Source organism: Phragmites australis, chromosome 12 (genome assembly GCF_958298935.1).
Source record: "Phragmites australis chromosome 12, lpPhrAust1.1, whole genome shotgun sequence".
NCBI classification, from domain to species: domain Eukaryota; kingdom Viridiplantae; phylum Streptophyta; class Magnoliopsida; order Poales; family Poaceae; genus Phragmites; species Phragmites australis.
The window spans coordinates 31,760,810-31,787,256 of record NC_084932.1 but is presented as its reverse complement, the minus strand read 5'-3'; the positions used below and the strand labels follow the sequence as shown (position 1 = coordinate 31,787,256).

General features: G+C 47.1%; 2 protein-coding genes and 1 non-coding gene across 3 annotated transcripts; all 3 read left to right on the top strand.

Moving 5' to 3' along the window:
- Positions 1-5,102: 5,102 nt before the first annotated feature.
- On the top strand, positions 5,103-8,725 carry LOC133887180 (transcription factor JAMYB-like). The gene is made up of 3 exons (XM_062327128.1): positions 5,103-5,417; positions 5,913-6,042; positions 7,964-8,725. The coding sequence occupies exons 1-3, from the start codon at positions 5,222-5,224 to the stop codon at positions 8,565-8,567; spliced, it is 930 nt and encodes a 309-aa protein (XP_062183112.1). The 5' UTR covers positions 5,103-5,221; the 3' UTR covers positions 8,568-8,725.
- Positions 8,726-12,269: 3,544 nt separating this feature from the next.
- Positions 12,270-12,408, top strand: LOC133887574 (small nucleolar RNA Z247). The gene has a single exon (XR_009903610.1). It is a non-coding gene; the product is annotated as a small nucleolar RNA Z247 (small nucleolar RNA).
- Positions 12,409-19,900: 7,492 nt separating this feature from the next.
- Positions 19,901-22,804, top strand: LOC133886538 (uncharacterized). Its single transcript, XM_062326211.1, has 4 exons — positions 19,901-19,927; positions 20,145-20,287; positions 20,724-22,269; positions 22,767-22,804. Exons 3-4 carry the CDS (start codon positions 20,727-20,729, stop codon positions 22,802-22,804), a joined length of 1,581 nt encoding a protein of 526 aa, XP_062182195.1. The 5' UTR covers positions 19,901-19,927; positions 20,145-20,287; positions 20,724-20,726.
- Positions 22,805-26,447: the final 3,643 nt, after the last annotated feature.

Here is a 26,447-nt window from a genome sequence, read left to right as displayed (position 1 = left end):
GGGTGTCAGTCACAACTGATCGATCATAACAAGCAGCCGTGTAGGAGTGACGCACTCTCACATTGTTCACATGGGTGTGCTTGCAGTGGCCAAAGACACATTGTTCACATTGATTCACGTAACACCGACGGTTTTTACTCAAAACTCACAGATATCACAGGATGAAGAAACATTTTGACAACACGATTGAGCAAGGTACTGACCCAAAATCTTGTAGCGGCGCACTAGTGTTTGAAATAGTCAAGAGCATCAATGTTGTTTTTAGGAAGCCATCGAAGGGTAAAAAAAAAGGAAGAAAAGTGAGACACTGACCGGTATGCTGTGGAAGAAGATACTAATTTTCTTTAAGTATTTGCCCTACTGAAAGGACTTGGACGTTCGCCACATCATCGATGTCATGCACGTTGAGAAGAATGTGTGTGATAGCATCCTTAGTCTCTTACTAGACGTATTGAGCAAGGCAAATGATGGAATCAAGTCACGTAAGGACTTGGTGCATTTTAAAATCAGGCCAGAGCTACACCCCGAAGACAGACCAAATGGGAAACATTATCTTTCCCCAGCTAGCTACTCTCTGACACCTGAGAAGAAAAAGACATTGTGCAAGTGCTTACGTGGGGTGAGAGTTCCAACTGGTTACTCATCTAACATCAAGAAACTAGTCTCGATGAAATATTTGAAGCTAATCGGCATGAAGTTTCATGATTATCATGTGATGATGATGCAAATGCTCTCTATTGTAATCAGGGGTATCAAGCCAGAATACATAAATGTGGTCAGCACATGGTCGTGTCACTTCTTCAATGCAATTGCTCAGAAGGTGATTGATACCGAAAAACTGGATGCTCTACATAGTTCACATTGTAAATAAGATAATTGTACTGGGCCCTGTATTCTTACATCATATGTATATGTTTGAGCGGTACATAGGCATTCTCAAGGGCTATATACGAAATCGTGCTCACCTAGAGGGTTCCATAATCGAGGGCAATAGTACCAAGGAAGTCGTTGAGTGTTGCATCGATTACATAAAAGTTGCTAAACCGATTGGTGTACATGTATATCAACATGAGGGAGGTTGTCTGGGAGAGGGACCAAAGGAAAAAAAAGATCCATCGATCATGATTACAAAGCAATGGAAGAAGCACATTTCATCATCTTGCAGTAGCTCCAGATAGTAGTACCGTACGTCGAGCAACACCTGAATGAGCTTCACTATTTATGACGAAGAGTCTTATTGAACTAACGAATACGTTGTATTTTTATTTGAAGTGCAACAAGTAAGGTTTCGATACCGTTCTTTGTGGATAATATGTTTGTCAGTTTTTTAAGGTAAACGGCATGTACAAAATGAACCCCGAGGACATAAGTCATATTGCGCTTGCACATTCTTATTTGATTCTATTTCCGTTGTCGGTAGTGTTTTAACTCTTTTAGTTGTGTTTTCATTTCAGGCACAGATGATCAAATGTACCCACACCTCGCTCAAAGTGAGTGAGAGAGGAAAGACTTTTAGCAATATGGGCTTCTGATGTAAAAATATTGTACTTGTGTTAAATATTAGACTTGTGTTGATTCAAATACTGTTAGAATTTATGATACTGAAATTTGTCTTGAAAATATGTTGAAATCTGAAGGAAATAAAATATATGCTTATTATTAATTTTTGAATGAAATATATACCACAGACGGGTCCTTATGTCACCCGCATATAAAAATCTATCTATCTATAGGCGGACACTAAAGTATGTCGCCTGTAAAAACCATTTACACATGCGATTCTCTTAAGAAATCGCCTCACAAGCGGTTCTGTGAAAATAGATTGTCACAGACAGTCTATTTTGCGCATATTAAAATCGTCTATTTTCACATACCTTCGGTCACAGGTGGTTACGCTAAACGTATATGAAAACGGGTTACGAAACGCCTCTGAAAATAGTTTCTATAGTACTGTGTTCTCAAATATGATACTGTTTCGATTTTCTTTCCAACAAAACTGTTCTGATTGATTTTGTCAAACTCAAAGTTGCATTGCACCTACTAGTTCCAAAAATAGTTGACATGGTAGCAATTCGGAGGCAACAGAGAGATCCACAGATGAATGGAGAATATACCGCGAGACTGACAATGATCTGAGGCTGGCACTTGACCACTTGTTCAGACACTTGGCGACTTTGCAGATGCAAAATCGACTTCTTTCTCATCCGACGAAGAAAAATCGACTCCTCACTAGTCACTATTGACAAAAAAAATGTCGGTACGAGATCGAACTGCTTCGAAAATGAAAACTTTTAGCTAAAAAGAGATCAAATTGACTGAACCTGCACTAGTCTAGTAAAGGATGGAATACGGCACGTGAGGAAATGTTTGAAACTGGTCTGTGACAAAACAAGAAACAAAAAAAAAAAAAAAATCTTGCACTACTTCCAAGTGCGCTGTACATTTCTGTATATGCATGCTGCTGGGTCACCTCACCATATATATTAAACGTTTTCGCACCAGTATACGACGAAAAGAAGATGGAATACTGGTAGGCCGGCCGCAGCCGTGGAAGACGACGGAAGGCCGGCGGCAGCCGCAGTTCTTGCCGGCGGACGAGGGCAAAGGGCACCCAAACTGCTAGCGAGTAGCTTCTTCCAAACCAACTCTCATATGGTTGACCATCTTTACTGATGCTTCAGGGCTCTTCTTCGCCTCCTTTGAATCTGATTATGAACGTTGATCACCGATCAGACGGCTCCATGATCGGCTAGAAGTCCGGGTTCCATGGGTTATTGTATTATTACTTGGTACGTAGAAGTCCGGGTACACCGAAATACGGACAGAATACGGCGTCGCTGTCCGACTTGTCATACCAATCGTGTGTATAGTATGTATCTGTCGATTTCGGTGACCTTTTTTGCCTGTAAAATACGTACGCATTTGAATTTTCAATGGTGTGCGTAAACTGTAGAACACGTACGTCAACCGGTCTATTCTCAAATTAAATCCTGTGATACGACTACGTTGAAAAATTAGCATTTTTTTCCTCCTCTTTTGCATGTTGCTTGAGCGTAGAGTTAAGAGTTTGAGTATCTTCCCGCAAAAAAAAAGAAAAAGAAAAAAAAGAGTTTGAGTATCGTCCTTTCTGCACGGTGCAGCAAGCATGCCTCCTCTGGAAAACCTTTGGTTACACTGAAGAAAGCAGACCCATGCATGTTTTTTCTTTTCCATTTTACTTAAATGAAAGGATCATGACTTAGATAGCAACAACAGATCGAAGCCCGTCGCTGCTTACATCAATTTCCACTGCTCCAAACAACTAAGTTTTTATATGTTGATGGGAGTTAATAAAGCTTTTATTATCGAAAAAAAATATTATTCCTGTCACTCTTGATGATGCATCATTTAAGCATGTCACTAGCTCACAAGTACAGACCATCTATCTAGTGGCGTGCCATCCTAATCTAACCTTGTTGATTTGCATATAGTAGCTCTCAACCCTAGCTTATTGCTCCATCATGATCTTGTGTCTATTTAACAAGCCTCTCTGGGGAACTGAAGGCTACATGTCTCTCTACTCACTTTGCCTCCACAAAAAATGGAAGCTAAATACAATTAATCCTTGTCCTCATGGATCCATTTCTCTATGGGTGTTAGTCACAACTCACCGATCATAACAAGCAGCCGTGTAGGAGTGACGCACTCTCACATTGTTCACATGAGTGTGTTTGCAGTGGCCAAAGACATTGATGCATGCCATCACCAAGTAGCTAGCAAGATGTGTGGGGGTAGTGATGCGTGATTGGGATGGTTTTTTGCATGGATGGAGTGGAATGGAAGCTATATATTGGATAGGCACATCATATCAATGGGCTAAGGGGGATGTATGTACATTGGAATGTTCAAGGGTAAGAAGGTCGCCGGAGATGTCAAATCTCTAGCACATCTGTCCAAATCTATTATAATTCAACCACCTGTACATGTGATTTTCCCATATGCTCGGGTCTCCGTCAATCTAAACCGTCGGATGACATATCGAGTGGTTCGTAGAGTCCTTTCACCCTAATCTTGGTCAACCTTTCCTGGTCAAGCTTTTTTCCAGATAGGAGGAACGTAGCTATTGCTGAAATTGTTTCGGATGCTATTGAGAACAGAGGATGTACCATTTTGTGGTCTAGATCAATCTAGCTCCCATATATAGCTTGATAGTCCTTTTTTTCGACCGATCTAAATATTTCAACTGCATATATCTTTTCTGGTCATCTTAAGTTATATTGGTGAACTAGGCATGCAAAATACCTAGAACTAAAGAGCAAACGCTTTACTTAATGAAATACGTACGTAACTACGTACGTTCTTAGTAGTAGAAGAAGAAAAAAAGAGAGCAAAGGCTATATATGATCTAAAAGAAGGCAAAGGAAAAGTGGGAATTGGAAGTGGTACTTTGGTTGCTCACATGGGCATGTTGATAAGTGCCATCCTAATCTAAGAATCTTTCGTATGTACAGGCTGCTGTGCTATGAATTTTGTTCCAAAATAGTTTGTACATGAGCCACATGCACGCAGTGCCATACAACTAAATCCTTCTGAAGCTAGCATGTCGTACAGGACATGCGTGATTGCTGCTATAGCAGCTGCAGCTGTGCAAAGAAACGTGTTCAAACAAGGCAAGGAACTGATTAATTTGTTGATAGCTATATTTTTCACCTCTTCCTTTCCATGTGAGTCAGAAAAGAGACGTTTAATGTTCATCTTGTGTGCACAACTATTGCAATCTAAAAACATCTATGAACAAATAGTTTCCAAAAAAGAAAAACTAGATATATAGAATGTTGTAACGTGTAATAACATTGGACTTAACAGGAACCATATAAGATTTTTGCTACAACAAGACATGGAATTTTTTGCTACTTAATCGTCTAACTGTATCTTTGTTGCCTCAACCACAGAGTCACTCGTCTTAAGATCCTGATGCACTTTTTGGTTGCCACAGAAGATCCTGATGGCTCATGACCTGCCCATCTCACAGTCCCAGTCTCCTTTCTTCTTCTTCATCTCTCTCTTTTGCCTTTCACCTTCTCTCATTTCATCTTCTTCACCTCGCACACGCAGACGCAGACCCTATAAAAAGGCAACCTACTCGCGCTCCAAATCTTCCCAGCTCCGCACTTGTCTCCTCTCTTCTTCTCCACTTGATCGATTCTCTTCTCGCGCGCGCGTCGTCGTCTCAATATAATTAATGGAGATGATGCTGCAGCAGAGTGGGAGGGGGAGCAGCAGCAACGGTCCGCCGCCGCCGCCGACGACAAAGCAGGAGGAGCAGGAGGCGGGGGAGCTTCGGCGGGGGCCGTGGACGGTGGACGAGGACCTGACGCTCATCAACTACATCGCCGAGCACGGCGAGGGCCGCTGGAACGCGCTCGCGCGCGCCGCCGGTACGTGATCGATCGATGCACTTAATTAGCTTGATCCATTCGATCATCACTTGCATCTTATGATAATTTAATTTGTACGTATACGTCGTCGATCATTGTTAATTTAGTGATCGATATATATATGTTGATGCAATAGTTTAGCTAGTTTAACTATATTAGGACAGAGTGCGTTTTCTTGAGAAATTTGTGGTGCAACTTGCCAAGGTGAGCAATCATTAGAGATATGTCTATCTCCGGTGGCCTGACGCAACTGGAGATATAAAGGAAAGTAATCAAGCGCACCAATTGTGCAAATTAAATTACTAAATAATTTGGCCATTTGGGTCACATGTGTAGATATGTTGTGGGCCTCTTAGAGTATATGTTTGCAATCTGTGTGTGTGGTAGTGGAACGTAACTATATATGCAAAGTCCAGACGCCATGAATTGATTTGATACGATATTCCAAATTTTCTTGGGAATGGTAACACTGACAGCTGAAATGGAATGGAGCAGGCCTGAAGCGGACGGGGAAGAGCTGCCGGCTGCGGTGGCTCAACTACCTGCGGCCGGACGTGAAGCGCGGCGACTTCACCGCCGACGAGCAGCTCCTCATCCTCGACCTCCACTCACGATGGGGCAACCGGTAATTACTAGCTTCTTCCTCCAAATTAGCCTTCGTTCGTCTCTTAATTTAGCAATTGCTAATCCACCTACTAATTCAATAAAATCTCGCAAGGCTGATTAATTAATAATCGGCACGAGCAAACCGTGCATCATCACAGGTGTTTAGGAGCTAGGCTTGAGCGCTTTAGCTAGCTTATTAATCAGCGTACCGTCTGATATTATAGACTCGCGCAAAAGGCAGACGATCGACGCGACCGGTGGCCAGCTGGGTCGTCGCCGTCGCCACCAGGGACCACACCGGCCGATCGCCAGCTGGGTCGTCGCCGCCGCCATCAGGGACCACACCGGCCGATCGCCAGCTGGGTCGCCGCCGCAGTTGATGCCACGCTCTCTCTCCTCTCCTAGCCGGTCGTACTCCGAGTACGTACCACTTCCTATTGACGTGGACGTGCTCGTGTCAACTTGCCCGTCCACGCACACGCACAGTGCGTCTGACTCTGACGTGACACGCTCAAGCAAGCAACGTACTCGTACAATTTGGATTGGTGCACCCTGTACACGTCTCGTACGTATCCGTAGCTTAATCTTCTAGAGAGGGAAAAAAATCTAAAATTAGATAACATATACGACCATATTTGCTGAAATAGACAATATATCAGCGTATTTACAATTTTAACATCCGTATTCGGTATACTGTGTGTCGAATATAGCACTGTAGTCCATATTGGGCACACCGTGTGCCGAATATCAGCTGTATTCGGCACACGATATGTCGAATATGGGCTGTAGCGTCGTATGTGGGTCCGCGCCAGGGACGATGGCACGGACGTTGGACGTGTCCGCCCCATATACAATGCAATGAGCACAGCGCGAGGCGAGGAGGAGCAGCAGCGCGAGATCAGTTATGTCGTTTGATGCCGTGTTGTCATTTCATTTAATTACTAACTTTCATTAAAATTTAAAATTATTTGCTAATTTAATTGTCATTTGATGCCGACGTATTTTCATTTCATATAATTACCAACTTTCAACCAAATTTGAAATTATTTGCTAATACCAGCGTGTTGTCATTTCATGTAATTGCCAACTTTGAATAAAATTTGAAATTATTTGCTAATTTAAATGTACATTTCAAAATTCGTAATTCACCATGCATGTAGTCTCTAAGGCGGTGAGTAACCTTAACACTTAGGTATGTTTGAACATACATAATTTAAAATGTAGTAGTGGCAATATGAAAGTTGGTAATTAAATGAAATGACAACACGGCATCAAACAACATAACTGATCTCGCGCTGCTGCTCCTTCTCGCCTCGTGCTCTGCTCCTTGCCTTGCGCTCTGCTGCTCGCTCCTCATTTTGTAGCAGGCGGCAGGCGACGCGCTGAAAGCATCGTAATAATAGCTAGGATGTAGGACATGTCCGCACCAGTTATGATGGCGCGGACACGTCCAACGTCCGCGCCATCGTCCCTGGCGCGGACCCACATGCGACGCTACAACCTATATTCGGCACACCGTGTGCCGAATATCAACCATATTTGGCACACCGTGTGCCGAATACGGATACTAAAATTGTAAATACGTTGATATATTATCTATTTCGGTAAATATGATCGTGTATGTTATCTAATTTTAGATTTTTGCCTCTCTCTAGAGAAAAGAGCTACTATACCTATAAGTATCCATCGTAGACTCGCAGCTAGCTTAAATATAATTCATCCAAGGTTGACACTGAAAGGTGTACTGCTGCAGCTAGTTTCTAATTCGTACGTTTCTTCTCTTCTTTCGATTTGTTTTCTCTCTACCAATCAAGTAATCAGTTTCTAATTCGCACGCTTCTTCTCTTCTTTCGATTTGTTTTCTTGTCATCTTTCGATTTGTTCTCTCTGTATCAATCAAGTAATTATATAGTTCCAAATTAAAACGGGGTGGCATGCAGGTGGTCCAAGATCGCGCAGCAGCTGCCCGGCCGGACGGACAACGAGATCAAGAACTACTGGCGGACGCGGGTGCAGAAGCACGCCAAGCAGCTCAACTGCGACGTCAACAGCAAACGCTTCAAGGACGCCATGGCCTACCTCTGGATGCCGCGCCTCGCCGAGCGCGCATCCCAGCAACAACAAGCCGCCTCCGTCGCCGACGACGACATGCGTCCGTGCCTCTCCGCTCTAACAGTGGCTACTACTACTACCGCCGCCGCCGCCGCAGCCTGCTTGGCCGACAACTACCACCACTCTCCTGGTCCTGGCAGCAGCAGCAACAGCGTGGTCGCCGCCGCCAGCCCGTCCTCCGACTCGTCGCTCACGTCGACGGAGTCCACGCACGAGGGGAAGAGCGTGGACCTGCACCGCGGCAACGACGGCGACAGCGGTGGGGACTGGACGATGCAGGGTGCAGATCACGAGTTCTGGTCCACGGCGCCGGCGATGCCGCAGCTTACCGACTGTGAGTTGCAAGACACGCAGGAGCTCAGCGGGTGGGTGCAGGGGTTTCCAGAGGCTGAAAGCCTGTGGAGCCTCGACGACATATGGAGGATGCACTGAACTCATTTTGCGGTTATATATGGTGGTCTGTATGATAGAATTATATTACAGAGAGATTGAGGAAAGCAAAATGTTTTCTTAATTTGTTACTCCTGACCTTTAGCTAGTATATATATAGTTATCAGCACTACAAGAGACTAAAGTTTAAAGTTTAATTTCTTCTTTCTGTTTCCTTTGTTTTTTGGTTGCTTCTTCTTCCCTGTCAAGGGGTTTTGCCTTCTACAGGTGCTAAAGAGGAGAGATGGATCAATGGTTGTCATCTCCACTGAATTCCTCCGACATATGTGGAAAGCTACTGGATCTGCAACAGCTTGATTACTATATTCATCTCTAAATTAAAGAACATGACTCGATCGATTGGCTCAAAAATGAGGATTAAAAAACGTGCTGTACCTAGCTATCCACATCGCCACCAACAAATATGGCATGAATAAAGCTTGCTTTGCGAACGAGCTCTACCTAAAGTCTCTAGAACAAAACCGTGCACGACACCACTAGAATATGAAAATAAATTATATGCACTTGTGCTGCAGAAGTGCAGATATGCAACATTACCTGAATGATCGTCACTTGAACTTAACATGGATCTCAAATTGATGGTGAGATCCACTCAATACAAATTATATATCTCAAGTAATAAATATGTACGGTAATTTTCTATTTAAATGAGATAAATTTTTTAAAATTCACATTGAAGATAAGTAGTGACTATTCAATAGTACCGTATAAGGAGACCCGTGCAGCACCGCTGCATAGAATTTATTGTCCCCAAATCAAGCTAGCACATGTGTACACTTTGTCAAATCAAGTACCGGCCGTGTATCCAACGCAAGAAACCGAAAACATGCCTCTCGAGTGAGAAATATAAAACAGAAAACCAATCTATTTCAAATCTATCATATATTACCTCAGCCAGTACATTCATTGAGGATTAATAAAAAAAAAGAACCACGATTATCTTATAGTTCAAGTGTGCTATCCTGCAGCCGCAGTTCTGGACAAATAAGTGCACGAGCGGGGCCCACACGAGGAGACACACGTGCGAGCCAGCCAGTTCTGGACGTCGACACGTGGCGGGTCGACCAGCCACGTCACAGGGCGTTGACTAGTCAGACCGAGGCATCGCATCCGTGACTAATCGCTGGTGGTCGTGGCATCGTGCATCGACTCGTTCGGCTCCATCGTCGGCGACGTCGCCGTCGATGGCTCTGCGTCGTCATCGTCGGCGTGTACGTCCAGGGATGAGAGGACCGATCGACTAGGCTGATCGTGTTTCAGAGCAAAATTTTCAAAATTTCCACGCCGGTTTCCTCCCCTCACCGGACGTGCGTACGCCCTCCATCACGCACTTCTACACCGCCATCCACGAGCGCGGCAGCATCGAGATAATTGGCGAATCGTGTGTGTTTGCTGTTGAGTTCAACGCGCTGGTGCGACTTGCTCGGTGGCCTCCACCGCCGGTGAAGAGGTTGATGCGCGTGTTCCGGTCACAGAGTTGTGGATTTGGCGACGACGATGACGTCCAGCAAGGAGTGGTCCCACGGAGCAATGGCGTGATCTCTTTCGGCATCCATGCCGTGGCCACCAACCTGTGCCTCAGCATCCTCGTCATCCTCGTTGGCTCGGACTCCAACCCCAACATCCTCGCCGTCACGCAGTCGCTCGAGGACAAGATCCTCACTCACGCCGCGACCATCAACCGCCTCACGCCGACGCTCGTCCACTGTTCGACGAAACACCACAACCACTTCCCCAAGCATCCCTGTGTGGCAATCACCTCGGGGCTCATCGACGAACTTCTGGTGTGGCGTCCCTCCGTCACATCCCCACCCCTCTCCTACGTCACCATGGCATGCTGGATCTACCGCAATGACGCCACCATCGCGACTACTCTTGCCGTCGTCGCCTCTGACTCCTCCGGCGTCTTCCTCCTCTTCGCCAGCCAGGACCGCACCGAGGGGTCCCTCATCGCCGCGGCCGTGGCGGGTGTGGGCAGGAAGCTGCCGTTGCCCAGGTGCAAGGGCGTGGTGCCACAGCACAAAGGGTAGTGGGCGCGCAGACCTACGAGCGGCACCAGTGCCTGTGGCTTGGCACATTCGCCTAGGAGGCTAACGCCGCGCACGCCTACGATGTGACTGCGCAGCGGTTCCACGGGCGCGATGCTATCACCAGCCTACGTCTGCTCGCGAACGCCGAACCGATCGTCGCCGATGAACTCCAGTCCCTCGAGTCCTGCTCCAAGGCCGAGGTCCTCGACATGCTCCGCAAGCACACCTTCCTCGATGAGCTCGCCCAGAACAAGAGCGTCATCTCAGACCGCCCCGACCCCTACAACCTGAGCAGCTTCCACCGCGACATGAGCAAGAGGCTGCTGGTCCGGACAGCGTCTTTCACATCCAGCACCCATACCACGAGATGGGCACGGCGACGTGCATCACCTGGGAGCCGCCAGCTCGCAACTGCAACGCTTCCTACTGCGGTTATGCTCTAGCTACCATTATTGCCTTGACCACCGACGGACATTGGAAGCTGCCGTGACACAAGGAAGCCAGTGTCAACCATCGCCATCTTCGTGCCCGGCTACACCAGCGCCCACTCTGCTCCTTCGAACCCCGGCTGGTTAGTGTGGCCTACTATTTTCATCCGTGATGCATACATGGATCTTGTGCTTGTGATTGTTCCTGTTGTTGGAGGAGATGGCTATCTATCAAGATATTGGATAGGAGGGGGAAAAGAATTGAAGCAAGAAATCTTGCATGCGGATGTGATCCGAGGCCCAAGTGGCATGCTGATCTATGGGAAGCCAAATGACATTGTGGCGAGTCTCTATCAGCTAGAGGGTAATTGGCGTAGCAAAAGGGTGGTGGACTGCATGGAATGGCAAAGCAATTGTGGACTGCCTGGAAGTCCAATGCACAAGCTATCAGTGCGATTGCCTCAACTGTGGGTGGAGATGTTGGGAGTAGGTTCTGTTAGAGATAGAGATAGTTTTCTTATAGATAGATTCTATAGATAGATATCAATTGGTTAAATATAGAAACTATCAAAGGATAAGGATATGAATCCCCTGATGATCATAACCACCATGTAATCTTTGCTGTGCAGTTTTACAGCTATATTAACAAAGGTATGCGGCCTCGCGATGAGGTGAGAACGCTTCTACAATTTTACATGGTACCAGAGCCTTCCTCCTCGTAGCTTCATCTACCTGCAGCCATGAGTGCATCATCCTCTTTAGCTCCGGCCGGCGCCTCGCCGTTTGGTGTTCCGGTGACAGAGAAGCTTGGCAAGAATAACTACTTGCTATGGAAGGTGCAGGTGCTGCCTGCCGTGAAGGGAGCCCAGATGTTCGGCTATCTCGACGGCACCATCGTCGCTCCTGCAAAGGAGATCGACGTTAAAGATGGCGACAAGATCGTCAAGACACAGAACCCAGCATACGTGCAGTGGGTCGCTGCAGACCAACAGGTTCTTGGATACCTGATGTCATCCCTTTCACGTGAAGTCCTGACACAGGTGGTGTCAGTCACAACGGCGGCGCAACTCTGGACGGTTCTTGAGGAGATGTTTTCCTCGAGGACTCGTGCTCGTGCGATCAATACTCGCATCGCGCTCTCCACCACGAAGAAAGGTAATATGACTGTCAATGAATATATTACCAAGATGAAGGCTTTAGGCGATGAAGTTGCGGCTGCTGGCAAGCCACTTGATGATGAGGACATGGTGTCTTACATACTCGCCAGTCTAGATGCTGATTTTGAACCGGTGGTATCTGCGTTGGCGGCTAGAGTGGAGCCGGTCACAGTTGCCGAGCTTTACTCACAGCTGCTCGGGTTTGAAGGGAGAGTTGATCTTCGGCAAGGAACATACCAAGCTTCGGTGAATGCTGCCTCGTTTGGACGAGGCGGGAATCAACGTGGCCGTGGCCGCGGGCGTGGGAATCATCCTGCTTCCAACTCTGATTGTAGCCGCAGTGGAGGACGTGGCCAATACGGAGGCCGTAGTGGCGAGCGTCCGGTCTGCCAACTCTGTGGCAAGGCCGGGCACACGGTCAACATCTGCTGGCATCGCTTCGACCCGGACTTCGGCTCACAGGAGAAGATTGCGTCTGCTGCTACTCAGTCTCCTGCAATACAGTCCTACGGGATTGACACAAATTGGTATGTTGATACCGGTGCAACAGATCATGTCACAGGCGAACTAAACAAGTTGAGTGTTCGGGAGAAGTACAACGGTGGAGATCAGATCCATACTGCCAACGGGACAGGTATGTGCATTAGATATACTGGTCACACTCAAATTTGCACCCCTGATCGTCCTCTTTATCTCAATAATGTCTTGTATACTCCTGATGCCAAGAAAAATTTGATATCTGTTTCTCGCCTTGCCACTGACAACCATGCCTTCTTTGAAATTCATCCAAAATTCTTTTTGATCAAGGATCAGGTCACGGGGAAAGTCCTGCTTCAAGGCAAGCGTAGAGGTGGTCTGTATCCATTACCCACATCATCATCGCCTCAATCACAGAAGCAAGCCTTCAGTATCATCAAACCCACTTTGTCTAGGTGGCATGATAGGTTAGGTCATCCATCCAGTGTCATTGTTAGACAAGTTATTTCTAGAAATAAACATGTGTTTTCTGAAGAATCCAATAAAGAGTTAGTGTGTGATGCCTGTCAACAGGCCAAGAGCCATCAGCTCCCCTATTCTAAATCTTCAAGTATTTCTGTTGCTCCTTTAGAACTTGTGTTTTCTGATGTTTGGGGTCCTGCTCCCGAGTCAGTTGGCAGAAAGAAATATTATGTCAGCTTCATTGATGATTTTAGCAAATATACTTGGATATACTTGGATATATTTGATCAAACATAAATCTGAGGTTATACAAAAGTTTCAAGAATTCCAAGCCCTTGTAGAAAGACTCTTAAATCGGAAAATTATTGCCATGCAATCTGATTGGGGAGGAGAGTATGAGAAATTAAACTCCTACTTCTCAAAACTAGGCATCACTCACCGTGTCTCTTGCCCACACGCTCACCAACAAAATGGATCTGCCGAACGAAAACACAGACACATTGTTGAAGTTGGCTTATCCCTTCTAGCTCATGCTTCCATGCCTCTGAAATTTTGGGATGAGGCATTTAATACAGCCACCTATCTTATTAACCGTACACCTAGCAAGCTTCTTCAATATTCTACACCTTTGGAACGGCTTCTTGGCCAACAACCAGACTACACGTTCCTTCGCGTGTTTGGGTGTGCGTGTTGGCCAAATCTTCGCCCATACAATTCTCGAAAACTTGAATTTCGATCCCAACAATGTGTTTTTCTGGGCTACAGTCTTCTACATAAGGGGTTTAAATGCCTCCATGTGCCCACGGATCGTGTGTACATATCTCGTGATGTAGTCTTTGATGAAAATATTTTTCCCTTCACTCAACTCCACTCCAATGCCGGCGCACTCCTCCGCTCTGAGATTCTCCTTTATCCGCACCTTCTTTCCAGTACTGATCAAGGGGGCGCAATGTCACGTGATCAGTCAACTAATGTGCATACTAATCATCCTGATGATACTAATAATTCTGGTGAAGTTGTGGCAGATTTGGATTATTTTGGAGCAGGTTATGAACATGGGACACATGAAATAACAGATCAAGCGACACATCAAATAACAGATCAAGATGCAGGCACGAGTTACGGTGATGCGTCAAAAGAAACATCGGCTGCAGCAGGAAATCCGGAGCCTGGACATTGGAATTTGGCATCACCAGGGCATCGGGACTTGGTGTCGCACGTTCCAGACGGCGCGGTGGCCTCTGCCCCAGTCGATATGAATCGGGACTCGGCGCCGTCTGGAGCTGGTGCCTTGCATCGGGACTCGGAGATTGATGAGCCGGCTGAGGGATCTTCTATGGAGGCTGCGCCATCCGGTGTGATGAGTCGGCCGCAGACGAGGTCACAAAGCGGAATTAGCAAACCGAAGATCTACACAGATGGGCAGATCAGGTACACATTTTTTACTACCACAGGTGAACCGCAAACTGTTAATGAAGCACTAGCAGATAAAAAGTGGAAGCAGGCTATGGACTGTGAATTTGATGCATTAATAAAGAATAAAACTTGGAATCTTGTACCGGCTGAACATGGAAGAAACATAATAGACTGCAAATGGGTTTATAAGATTAAGAGAAAGGCTGATGGATCCCTTGATAGGTATAAAGCACGTTTAGTTGCCAAGGGCTTCAAACAAAGGTATGGAATAGACTATGAGGACACCTTTAGTCCTGTAGTCAAAGCTGCAACCATACGGGTTGTTTTGTCTATTGCAGTAAGCAGGGGATAGTGTCTACGGCAGTTAGATGTACAGAACGCGTTTCTTCATGGTGTTCTTGAGGAGGAGGTCTATATGAGGCAACCACCAGGCTATGAGGATCAGCAAAGGCCACATCATCTATGTAAGTTAGAAAAAGCTCTCTATGGTCTTAAACAGGCTCCTAGAGCCTGGTTTGCTAGATTATGCCAGAAATTGCAGCAACTTGGCTTTATTGCTTCAAAGGCAGATACCTCACTTTTCTTTTACAGCAAAGGGTCAGTTACAATATTTTTGCTTGTATATGTTGATGATATTATTGTAGCTAGCTCCTCGCAAGATGCAGTTACTGTCTTACTCAAAGATCTTGCAACTGATTTTGCACTAAAGGATCTTGGTGACTTGCATTATTTCTTGGGAATTGAGGTATCAAAAATGAAAGATGGTATATTATTGTCACAAGATAAGTACACTTCAGATTTGCTAAAAAGAGTTAATATGGCACACTGTAAGCCAGCAGTCACACCGTTATGTACATCAGAGAAGCTCTCTTTGCAGAAGGGTGAAGCTCTTGGATCTGAGGATTCTACTAGATATAGAAGTGTGGTTGGAGCACTTCAGTATTTAACTCTCACCAGGCCTGATATATCTTTTCCTGTGAACAAGGTGTGTCAGTTCCTTCACTCACCAACCACTGTTCATTGGACTGCTGTGAAAAGAATTCTCAGATATCTTAAAAATACTCCTGGTATTGGATTAAAGATTAAGAAAAATTCTTCTACACTTGTTAGTGCATTCTCTGATGCTGATTGGGCAGGAGATGTTGATGATCGACGCTCTACCAGTGGGTTTGCAATTTTCTTAGGCTGTAATCTGGTCTCCTGGAGTGCTCGCAAACAGGGAACAGTGTCAAGGTCTAGTACAGAGGCAAAATACAAGTCGTTAGCAAATGCAACAGCAGAAGTGATTTGGATACAAACTTTGTTACGAGAGTTAAAAGTTTCAAGTCCGCCAACAGCGCAACTTTGGTGCGACAATATAGGAGCAACTTACTTGTCTGCAAATCCGGTATTCCATGCTCGAACAAAGCATATTGAAGTTGATTATCACTTCGTTCGTGAGAGAGTTACTCAGAAGCTATTGGAGGTACGATTTATATCAACAAATGACCAAGTGGCTGCTGGATTTACAAAAGCATTGTGTGCTCGAAAGTTAGGCATGTTTAGAAACAATCTCAACTTATGTAAAGTTATGATTGAGGGGGAATGTTAGAGATAGAGATAGTTTTCTTATAGATAGATTCTATAGATAGATATCAATTGGTTAAATATAGAAACTATCAAAGGATAAGGATATGAATCCCCTGATGATCATAACCACCATGTAATCTTTGCTGTGCAGTTTTACAGCTATATTAACAAAGGTATGCGGCCTCGCGATGAGGTGAGAACGCTTCTACAATTTTACAGGTTCAGCATAAAGCATGATGTTCATTCTACCTATGCATTGAGTGTTTCATGGAAGAACATAGTTGGACACGAACTGAGTGTACAAACTATCTGGTGTCCCTGTCTGAGAACAGCAGGTCAAAGATGGATTGTGGCTGATCGACATGGGAGGCCCAATACCGGTGAACTATCCTAGCTGAACATCGAGGATTGTTACTATGGAGTTGATCATACAGCTGCACTGCAACTTCTGAACAAAGACCTAATGAAGGCAGCTAGGAGGAGCGAGTACCTTGTGGTGCTGCTTGAGTATCTCCTCCTGTACAACCTTAAGGAGAATATTACTGACGAGGAATACATTTGTTACTTGGAGGAGGGTGACATGTTATGTCCAGGGGAGCATAATCATGTTGTGAACATGGCAGATTCCGGTCTAGAAACAACCAGGTATGCTGAAGCTCGACCCACCGAATTCTCCTATAGCAAAGGCATGCAGCACGTGTTGCGAGGGCAAGATCGCATGGGACTTGAAGAAAGGGAAGCAGGAGCGGTACCTGGTGGCCACGTCCATGAAAGGTGATCAGATTCTCCTCTCTGATGTGGTGACCAACCCAGTGAAGGCTCAAGAATCTAAGCATTTTCCTATGAATTGGCTTGTTGTTATCCATTGACGCAAGGTGGTAGAAGCTGCCCAGCAGGAGTTCTATGCGTCTTGGAATCCTCGGTGGTTCGCGGTCGAGTCGGCCTGGGGACAAGTCGAGGCTCAAGGAGGGAGGAATGTCACCGTCATGGGCGTATAAGAACGAGACTTCATCCAGGGAAGAAACCATCCAAGAAGAACCTGGCGAACCCGAATGGCGACGAGCTGCGGCTCGAGGCGATCTCTTCCCTTTTTCTTACTCTTCTTCCTCCCTCTGCTACTCGGTTATGATTGCTTATGTTCTCTCTGGAGTTGTATCCCGCACGGTGTAATTGACTTGATTACCTAATCCTATCTCTGGTTGTGGAATTTGGGTGTTTTGTGGGCTGATCGAGTGTTTGATCCTCCGGGTTGATAACAGTCCTGTATGGATTCTTCTGTCCCGTATAATTCGTGGACTGCGTACTTTTTTTTTGTTGAATCTTGTAGTATCGGCAAATTGGTGGAATTTTTTCTTTTTAGCCCTTTAAAGAACATATTTTACCAATAGATCCTTTAGAAAACTTTGTCTAAAAATAGACCCTTTTTATAGCACCATAACTTTCTGACACCGTTGGTCAATTACACGAGGCTATGGCCTTTCACGTTGTGCTATGGAACCTGAACGTAGGACCGCTCCTTCCCTCCCCCCCCCCCCTCTCTCTCACTTTCCCCACCCGAGGCAACAAGAGAGAGTTTCTGTGACTCTTCCAAATCGGTGCGGCGCGGTGCGTGCTGGCGGGATGATGCGGTGCATGCAAAGCAGGGGCAGTGCGGGCGGGCAGCACGGCGCAGGCAGTTAGGTGGACGATGTGCGACACTGCAGAGACGCACTTTGGGCCTCTATGCTCCAGTTTGAGGACGCGTCTGGGCCTCTATGCTCCATCGATTTAGGAGTCACAGGAATTCTCTCTTGTTATCTTGGGTGGGAAAAGTGAGAGGAAGAGGGGCAAGAGAAGTTTAGGTTGCATACACTACCGGAGATGGCTTCTTTGCCGAGTGTCCCATACTTTGCCGTGTGCTTTTTATCGGGCACTCGGCAAAGAGGCTCTTTGCCGAGTGCCAGAGAGAAAGCACTCGGCAAACATCTGGCACTCGGCAAAGCGCCTATTTGCCGAGTGCCACAGAGAAAGAACTCGGCAAAGAGGATATTTGCCGAGTGTCAGAGATAAAGAACTCGGCAAACATCTGGCACTCGGCAAAGAGGCTCCTTTCCCGAGTGTCATTTTTTGACACTCGGCAAACCCTAATTTTTTTTTCACTTTTGACCTCCAAACTTTTTGTGCAGTCCTCATACAATACCTGATACTCCATGTTCCAACGTGGCACATTTCTCGGACTTTTTCTATATTTCTTTAATTTATTTCAATTAATTGAATTTTCTTGGATAATTCAAATTATAACTTCTAGTCATTCGAATAATGAAAAAAAATGAATGGAAAAATGATATTCATGTTATTTAGTATAATGTGAGGCTGTATCCAGGAACAGACCACAAATTTCGAACATCTTGTTCACGAAACATGACCACGAACTTGCGGTCGAGTTGTTTTTAAATTGTATAAAAAGCAAACGAAGTCCGAAAATCATGAAACTTGTCAAGATGTCATGATATCATATGTGGAGGCTGTGATAAAAATTTGAGAAGGTTTTGCACAAGTTGTCACGTACGATGCTTGCAAACCGAATAATCTCCGAAGAAACCTGGGTAAACTTCTTCGGTTTGCAACAGATTACAAGCATCGTACATGACAACTTGCGCAAAACCTTCTCAAATTTTTATCACAGCCTCCAACATATGATATCATGACATCTTGACAAGTTTCATGATTTTCGGAATTTGTTTGTTTTTTATACAATTTAAAAACAACTCGACCGCAAGTTCGTGGTCATGTTTCGTGAACAAAATGTTCGAAATTTGTGGTCTGTTCCTGGATACGGCCTCACATTATACTAAATAACATGAATGTCATTTTTCCATTCATTTTTTTTCATTATTCGAATGACTAGCAGTTATAATTTGAATTATCCAAGAAAATTCAATTAATTGAAATAAATTAAAGAAATATAGAAAAAGTCCGAGAAATGTGCCACATTGGAACATGGAGTACCAGGTATTGTATGAGGACTGCACAAAAAGTTTGGAGGTCAAAAGTGAAAAAAAAAATTAGGGTTTGCCGAGTGTCAAAAAATGACACTCGGTAAAGGAGGCTCTTTGCCGAGTGCTAGGACGTCTGGCACTCGGTAAATACCCTTCTTTGCCGAGTGCCAGATCGGGGGCACTCGGCAAAGATTTATAAATTTTTTTAAAGGAAACCCCTCTTTGCCGAGTGCCAGATCGGGGGCACTCGGCAAAGGGGGGATTTAACCCCCGGCCCACGCACCGCACACACGCAAAACCTCCCGCCGCCGCCCGCGCCCGCGCCAGCCGCCCCTGCCCCCGCGCCCGCGCCGCCCCCGCGCCCGCCCGCAGCCGCGCCCGCCCGCGCCCGCCCGCGCCCGCCCGCCGCCGCGCCCGCCCGCGCCCGCGCCCGCCCGCCGCCGCGCCCGCCCGCGCCCGCGCCCGCCGCGCCCGTCCGCGCCCGCCCGCGGCCGCGCCCGCGCCAGCCGCCCCCGGGCCAGCGCCGCCGGAGCAGGAGGAGAAAGAGAGGAGGAGGAGGAGAGGAGGAAGAAGGAGGAAGAGAAGGAGGAGGAGGAAGAAGGAGGAAGGAGGAAGAAGAAGGAGGAGGAGGAGGAGGAGGAGAAAGAGAGGAGGAGGAGGAGAGGAGGAAGAAGGAGGAAGAGAAGGAGGAGGAGGAAGAAGGAGGAAGGAGGAAGAAGAAGGAGGAGGAGGAGGAGGCGCCCCGGCCTCCGTTGCCACGTCCCCGACGCCTTGTCCACCGGCGCCCTGACACCTTCACCACCGCTGCCCTACGACGCCCACTAGGTATGCCATCCGTCGTCGTCGTCGTCGTAGTATTACTAGTAGTTGCGGTATTTGTAGTGGTGGTATTACTTGTGCATGTCGGCCATCGTGCCGTTCATATATATGTGCATGTCGGCCATCGTGCCGTTGGTTTTCTTGCAGGTTTTGGAAACCTCACCGTGCAGGGGAGGTGCTGCCGAAATTTTGTATTGACAGTTTTATGTTTTTTTTTTTGCAGAGAAGAGCCAGTCGGAGCGGCGCCGGAGTACCTCGGCGACCCCGATCGCCTTCCTTGCCGCTGCGGGTCTGCCTGCACCGCGTCGCCTCGCCACTGCACCGACCCGCCACGGCCCCGCTAGCCTGACTCCACCGCCACCCTAGGTATAACCCCTCTTTCCGTATCATGGTCGTAGATCACGTAACCCAGTTAGGCGTCTCCCGTTCGAAAGAGATACGGTTGGAAATATGCAGATATTTCCATATCTAAAACCGTATCTGTTTCGAATTGTCCACGTTTTTTGGACAGCCCGCGGATGCGTAGGTGGGGTTAGTTTCCATGGTCTGCTCCGATCCGAGACAGAGTTTCGGCATCATCTCCCTGTTGTTCTCCGGATACACACTCTCCCTAGCAGGACGTGTATTTGGAGAACAGCGGGGAGGTGCTGCCGAAATTCTGTCTCGAATAGGAGTAGAGCATGGAAACTAACCTCATCTACGGATCCTCGCGTGGGATTAGGACCTATCCTCACCTATTAGATAGTAGGAACGTCGTGTAGATGCAATTGATGTTTATATTACTCGTCGCTATATATGTTAGAGGATGGAGGACCGTGAGTGGATGTACACGGGCCGCGCAAGTCAGGGTCAGGTCACCAATGAATGGATCGACAAGACCGATGCTTTCTTGGAACGGGCATTTGGCGTGGCTGCTAAAGGAGCGAGTAAAATTTGCTATCCCTGCAGCAAATGTGCAAACAGGAAAAGACAAACGAAGAAGGTCATGGGGGAACATCTTTGGAAGAATGGATTTACGGCAGACTATACCCGGTGGGTCTACCATGGTGAAGCCGATCGTATGAGAGAGGAGGTGGTGAGACCACGCGTCGAGGATTATGATGCTGATGCCGGGGTAGCAAACATGTTAAATGACTATCACGAGGCACAGTTCGCTGAAGGCCGTACGGAGGAGGAGCCAGAGGCAACCGCAAAGGCGTTCTACGACATGTTTGCCGCGGCACAGAAACCCCTTCACGGCCAGACAAAGGTTTCTCAACTGGATGCCATTGGACGCATAATGGCGTTAAAGTCCCAGTATAGCCTGAGTCGAGACGCCTTCGATGGTATGTTGACAGTTATTGGCAGCCTGCTTCCGGAGGGTCACCTTCTGCCAAAGAGCATGCACGAGTCACAGAAACTCCTTCGTGCACTTAAGATGCCGTATGAGCAGATACATGCTTGCCCGAAGGGGTGCGTCCTATTTAGGAAAGAATACGTGGAAGCAAAGTACTGTCCAAAGTGTAAATCATCTAGGTTCCTGGAGGTAGGTTCTGGTGATGGCCAGAAGAGGCAGCTTGACATTCCCGTGACAATCCTACGGCACCTTCCGTTCATACCGAGGATCCAACGGCTATACATGACCGAGGAATCCGCGAAACAGATGACATGGCACAAAAATGGCAAACGATACAATCCTGACAGGATGGTACATGCATCCGATGGTGACGCATGGACCCACTTTGATGGCATTCATCATGAGAAAGCTAAAGAGGCTCGTAATGTACGTGTTGCGCTGGCAACAGATGGGTTCAATCCTTATGGAATGATGGCTGCCCCATACACATGTTGGCCCGTGTTCGTTATCCCCCTCAATCTCCCCCCCGGCATATGCTTTCAACGACAGAACGTATTCTTGTCGTTGATAATTCCTGGACACCCGGGGAATAATATGGGTGTGTTCATGGAGCCTGTGATTGATGAATTGGTCCGTGCTTGGGAGGAAGGGGTATGGACATACGATCGAGCTACAAAGAAAAACTTCAAAATGCATGTTTGGTACCACTACTCCCTGCATGACTTCCTGGCGTATGGGATATTCTGCGCCTGGTGTGTTCACGGGAAGTTCCCATGCCCAGTATGCAAGGAAGGTCTGAGGTTCATTTGGTTGCAGAAGGGTGGCAAGTATTCATCGTTCGACAAACATCGGCAATTCCTCCCTCTTGACCATGCATTCAGACGAGACATCAAGAACTTTACGAAAGGTGTCGTAGTGACAGACCCTGCACCACCGATAATGACTGGGGCCACGGTTCGTGAACAGATAGATGGTCTCGAGGTCAATCCAGAAGGTGGTTTTGTGGGATATGGTGAGCAACATATGTGGACTCATAAGTCGGGCTTGACTCGGCTCCCCTATTTTGATGACCTCCTTCCACACAACATTGATGTAATGCACACTGAAAAGAATGTTGCCGAGGCACTTTGGGCAACAATCATGGACATTCCTGACAAGTCAAAGGACAACGTTAAGGCTAGAGTGGATCTGGCAACGATATGCGATAGACCAAACCAACATATGAAGCCTCCTAGTCGCGGCAAGACATGGAGAAGGCCTAAGGCCGATTTTGTCTTGAGCAAGCCCTAAAGGAGGGAAGTACTAGAATGGATCCAGACGTTAATGTTCCCTAATGGGTATGCAGCTAATCTGAGGAGGGGAGTGAACTTATCTACTATGCGAGTCTTAGGGATGAAGAGTCATGACTACCACATATGGATTGAGCGGCTTCTTCCGGCGATGGTTCGAGGCTATGTCCCTGAGCATGTCTGGCTTGTGCTGGCATAGTTGAGCTATTTCTTTCGCCAGCTTTGTGCCAAGGAGTTATCTCGGACCGTGATTGCTGACTTGGAAAGAATGGCACCTATGTTGCTCTGTAAGTTGGAGAAGATCTTTCCACCCGGCTTCTTCAATCCGATGCAGCATTTGATTTTGCACCTCCCGTACGAGGCACGAATGGGGGGGCCCGTGCAGGGCCGTTGGTGCTATCCAATCGAGAGATGTCTAAAGGTTCTTCGAAAGAAATGTAGAAATAAATGCAAAATCGAGGCTTCCATTGCAGAGGCATACATTCTGGAAGAGGTGGCGAACTTCACAACAACATACTATGGTGACAACCTCCCTAGCGTGCATAATCCACCCCCTCGTTACAATGCTGGCGAAAATGAATCGAACCTCAGCCTTTTCCGAGGCCAACTCGGAAGCGCAAGTGCATCGACCCCCAAGACCTTGAATCATGAAGAGTGGCGCCATATCATGCTATACGTGTTGACCAACCTTGACGAAGTGGCACCGTACATGCAGTAAGTTCTCAACGAACTTGTTAAATACGCCATCACTATTCTGCATCCAACCCCCTTGTTTCTCGTTGGTACAGGGAATTTCTTCATGAATTCTGGCGTCAATCAAGGGATCCTACCCCGCAGCAGGTAGATACCCTTCTTAGACAGGGTGCGGGAAATGGAATGCCCGATTTCATTTCTTGGTTCAAACGGAAGGTACCGTCCAATTTAGCTCGTACGTAGTTTGACATTCCAAGTTACTCGTACGTACGAATAATATAACGATGTATCCTGCTTGAGCTTGCAGGGCCAGAGGGATGCGTCTATGTGTGCCGAGTTGAGACAGGTTGCCGATGGCTTTGCCTATAGGGTCAGGTCATTTTCTGGTTATGACGTGAATGGATATCGCTTTCGCACAACAAGCTACGAGCAGAGTCGGCCCAATCGAAGAACCACAAGTTCCGGAGTTTTTACGCCCGGCGTTGATGAGGTCGAGTATTATGGAAGAATTGAAGAAATATACGAACTCAAGTTTCATGGTTCCAAACCTTTTAATCCCGTCATATTTAAATGCCATTGGTTTGATCCTGAAGTAACGAGGCTGACATATTGTAATCTTGGGCTAGTCGAAATTCAACAGGATTCTGTCTTACCAGGAGACGATGTCTATATTGTGGCCCAACAGGCCACGCAAGTTTATTATCTCCCATATGCGTGTCAAACCATAAGGCATCTTAAGGGTTGGGATATTGTGCACAGGGTATCGCCACACGGTAAAGTGCCTGTCCCAAACGATGAAGATTACAACTTAGACCCAAACACATATGACGGAGAGTTCTTTCAAGAAGAGGGACTAGAAGGGAGGTTTGAGATAGACTTAACTGAAGCGATCGGAATGGAAGTAGACAATGAAACGGTTATTGAAGAGGACGTTGGAGATGAGGTGCAAAATGTGAAGGACTTACAAATGCTTGAGCGATTACATTTAGACAATGACAATGGCAACATTGCTCATTCGGATAGTGTTGATTATTTCGACATGATTGATAGTGATGATGAGACTTATGATCCAGCTAATCCCTATCATGAAGATTATTTCTAATACATGTAATACTATGTTATTTTGTAATTACGTTTTGTTTATTTTGCATCTCTTTCTAAGTACTTCTTGTTTATCTGTGCTTATTGGTTTACTCTTTTTAATTGCAGGTGATTGAACAAAGATGGTGGGCGGTGGGATGAGGAAGCTAACGTCCTTGTACCGAAGGACAATGACCGCTGCATCGGGGGAGAGTAGGAGGAGGAGCAGCCGCAGGAGGGAGTCGTCGCCTGCCGCCCCGTCGCGTGAGGAGGAGGAGGAGGAGCAGGTGCCCCAGGAGGACGCTGAGGAGGCGCAGGACGACGCGCAGGAGGACGACGAGGAGGCGCAGGAGGAGGCGCAGGAGGACGCGCAGGAGGTGGCGACAGCAAGGGGTTCCGCTTCCTCTAGTTCGTCGAGCGTCTACTTGCGAGTTCCCACGAGCCTCCCTCAGCGACCGATACCTCGTGAGAGACGCCCGCTGATTCGACCCGAGGGGGAAAAGTAAGTAACTTTAGATGTTATCACTACTTTATATGATATGTTGAATATCAAAATAGAAATTGGACGATTGTTAATCACTTGGGCAGGAACTGGACGATTGTGGCGAGTGGAGGTGCTCACACACGCCAAGTCAATGGCATCCTCGGTCTTCTGTGCAAGGAGCACTTCCCTGGCCTGGTTGAGTACGCCGGAGTGACGGGGCCGGCCTACTCGTTTGACCACTACGCCGCCGCCCCCGATGCTGCAGATCGGGCCCACAGGGTATTCAACAACAAGGCGGAGCGGGTGAAGCAAGAGCTGTGGGTAAGTCTTCCTCGCACTACATTGCTCAATACATCGTATTTATTGGACATTCTTGAAATAATGAATGGATACATCGTGTTTGTATGCAGGATTTCTTTAGATGCCAGGACGGACATGAGGCCAGGGCGGATGCGGTGGCTACCAAATGCTGCAAAAAACTCGTCGTGGACATGCATTACGAGGCGCGCATCCAGGCCGTCGTAACTTACCACGGGACCGTCGTTGGAACGAAGGTCACCAAAAGGGACGCAAGAACCATGACGCTGACCCGGGACCAGTACCTGCAGGTAAATACAGAACATTAATACTGATTCCTTTTGAGATTAAGTAGGCTTAATTTCATCTTCTGATATGTCATGTACTTGATGACCTGTAGATGATTCCTTATTGGTGCGCCGCGCATCCCCAGTGCTGGGAACAGATGGTGGACAAGTGGTGCTCACGCGAGTGGGAGGAGACGCACAACTTGTGCCGGGAGCGGCGTTTGATGATGCCAGGTGTAGCACACCATCAAGGCAGCCGCAACCTCAGCGGATACGCAGAAACATGGGTACGCGAATTCATTTATTTATTCTAACGCTCAATTCTGCATGATTTCTAATCATCTTGCTGTTTTTCTCGCAGTCGGCGTCACATGGTGGCCAGCCTTGCTCCATCTTCAAGGCATTTGCTATGGCCCACAAGGGCAAGGCGACGTCCGACGTCGACTACAACCCGGAGGACGGGCCCGAGGCGTACAGCAATGCGACCGTCCACAACCGCCTTAGTGAGTACACATCGATGGCAAGGGAGGTCCATGGGCCAGAGTACGATCCGAGCACCGAGGACCTTGATGGAGAAGTCGTCATGAGGGTGGGAGGAGGCAAGAAGCATGGGCGATACTGGATTGGCGACGGCGCAATCGACTCGGCCGCTACTCCCAGTCTCTCCCAGATTCGAGCAAGCAGCACGAGCACGAGCCCGGCCATACGACCTCGGAAGGACACTTCACACCACCGGGTGGAGGCACTCGAGGTTATTCCTGGTTTATTCGTCGTTCATTGGTTTTTTCATACCTTTTCTTTGCATTATTGTAACATTATGGTGAATATATTGTAGGCCCAGCTGGAACAAGAGAGGAGGATACGGGAGCAAATGCAGGCGACGATGGAGGCCGAGCAGCGGAGGATGGTGGAGATTCTTCAGTACATGCAAAGTATTGGCGCCGCTACGGGTGTGACTCCGCCACCTTCGCTATTCGCTCCACCTCCACCTCCACCTCCTCACTATTCTACTCCTGTGAGTATAAATGTTTTAGTTTGTATGTTCATGCTTACGGTCAAA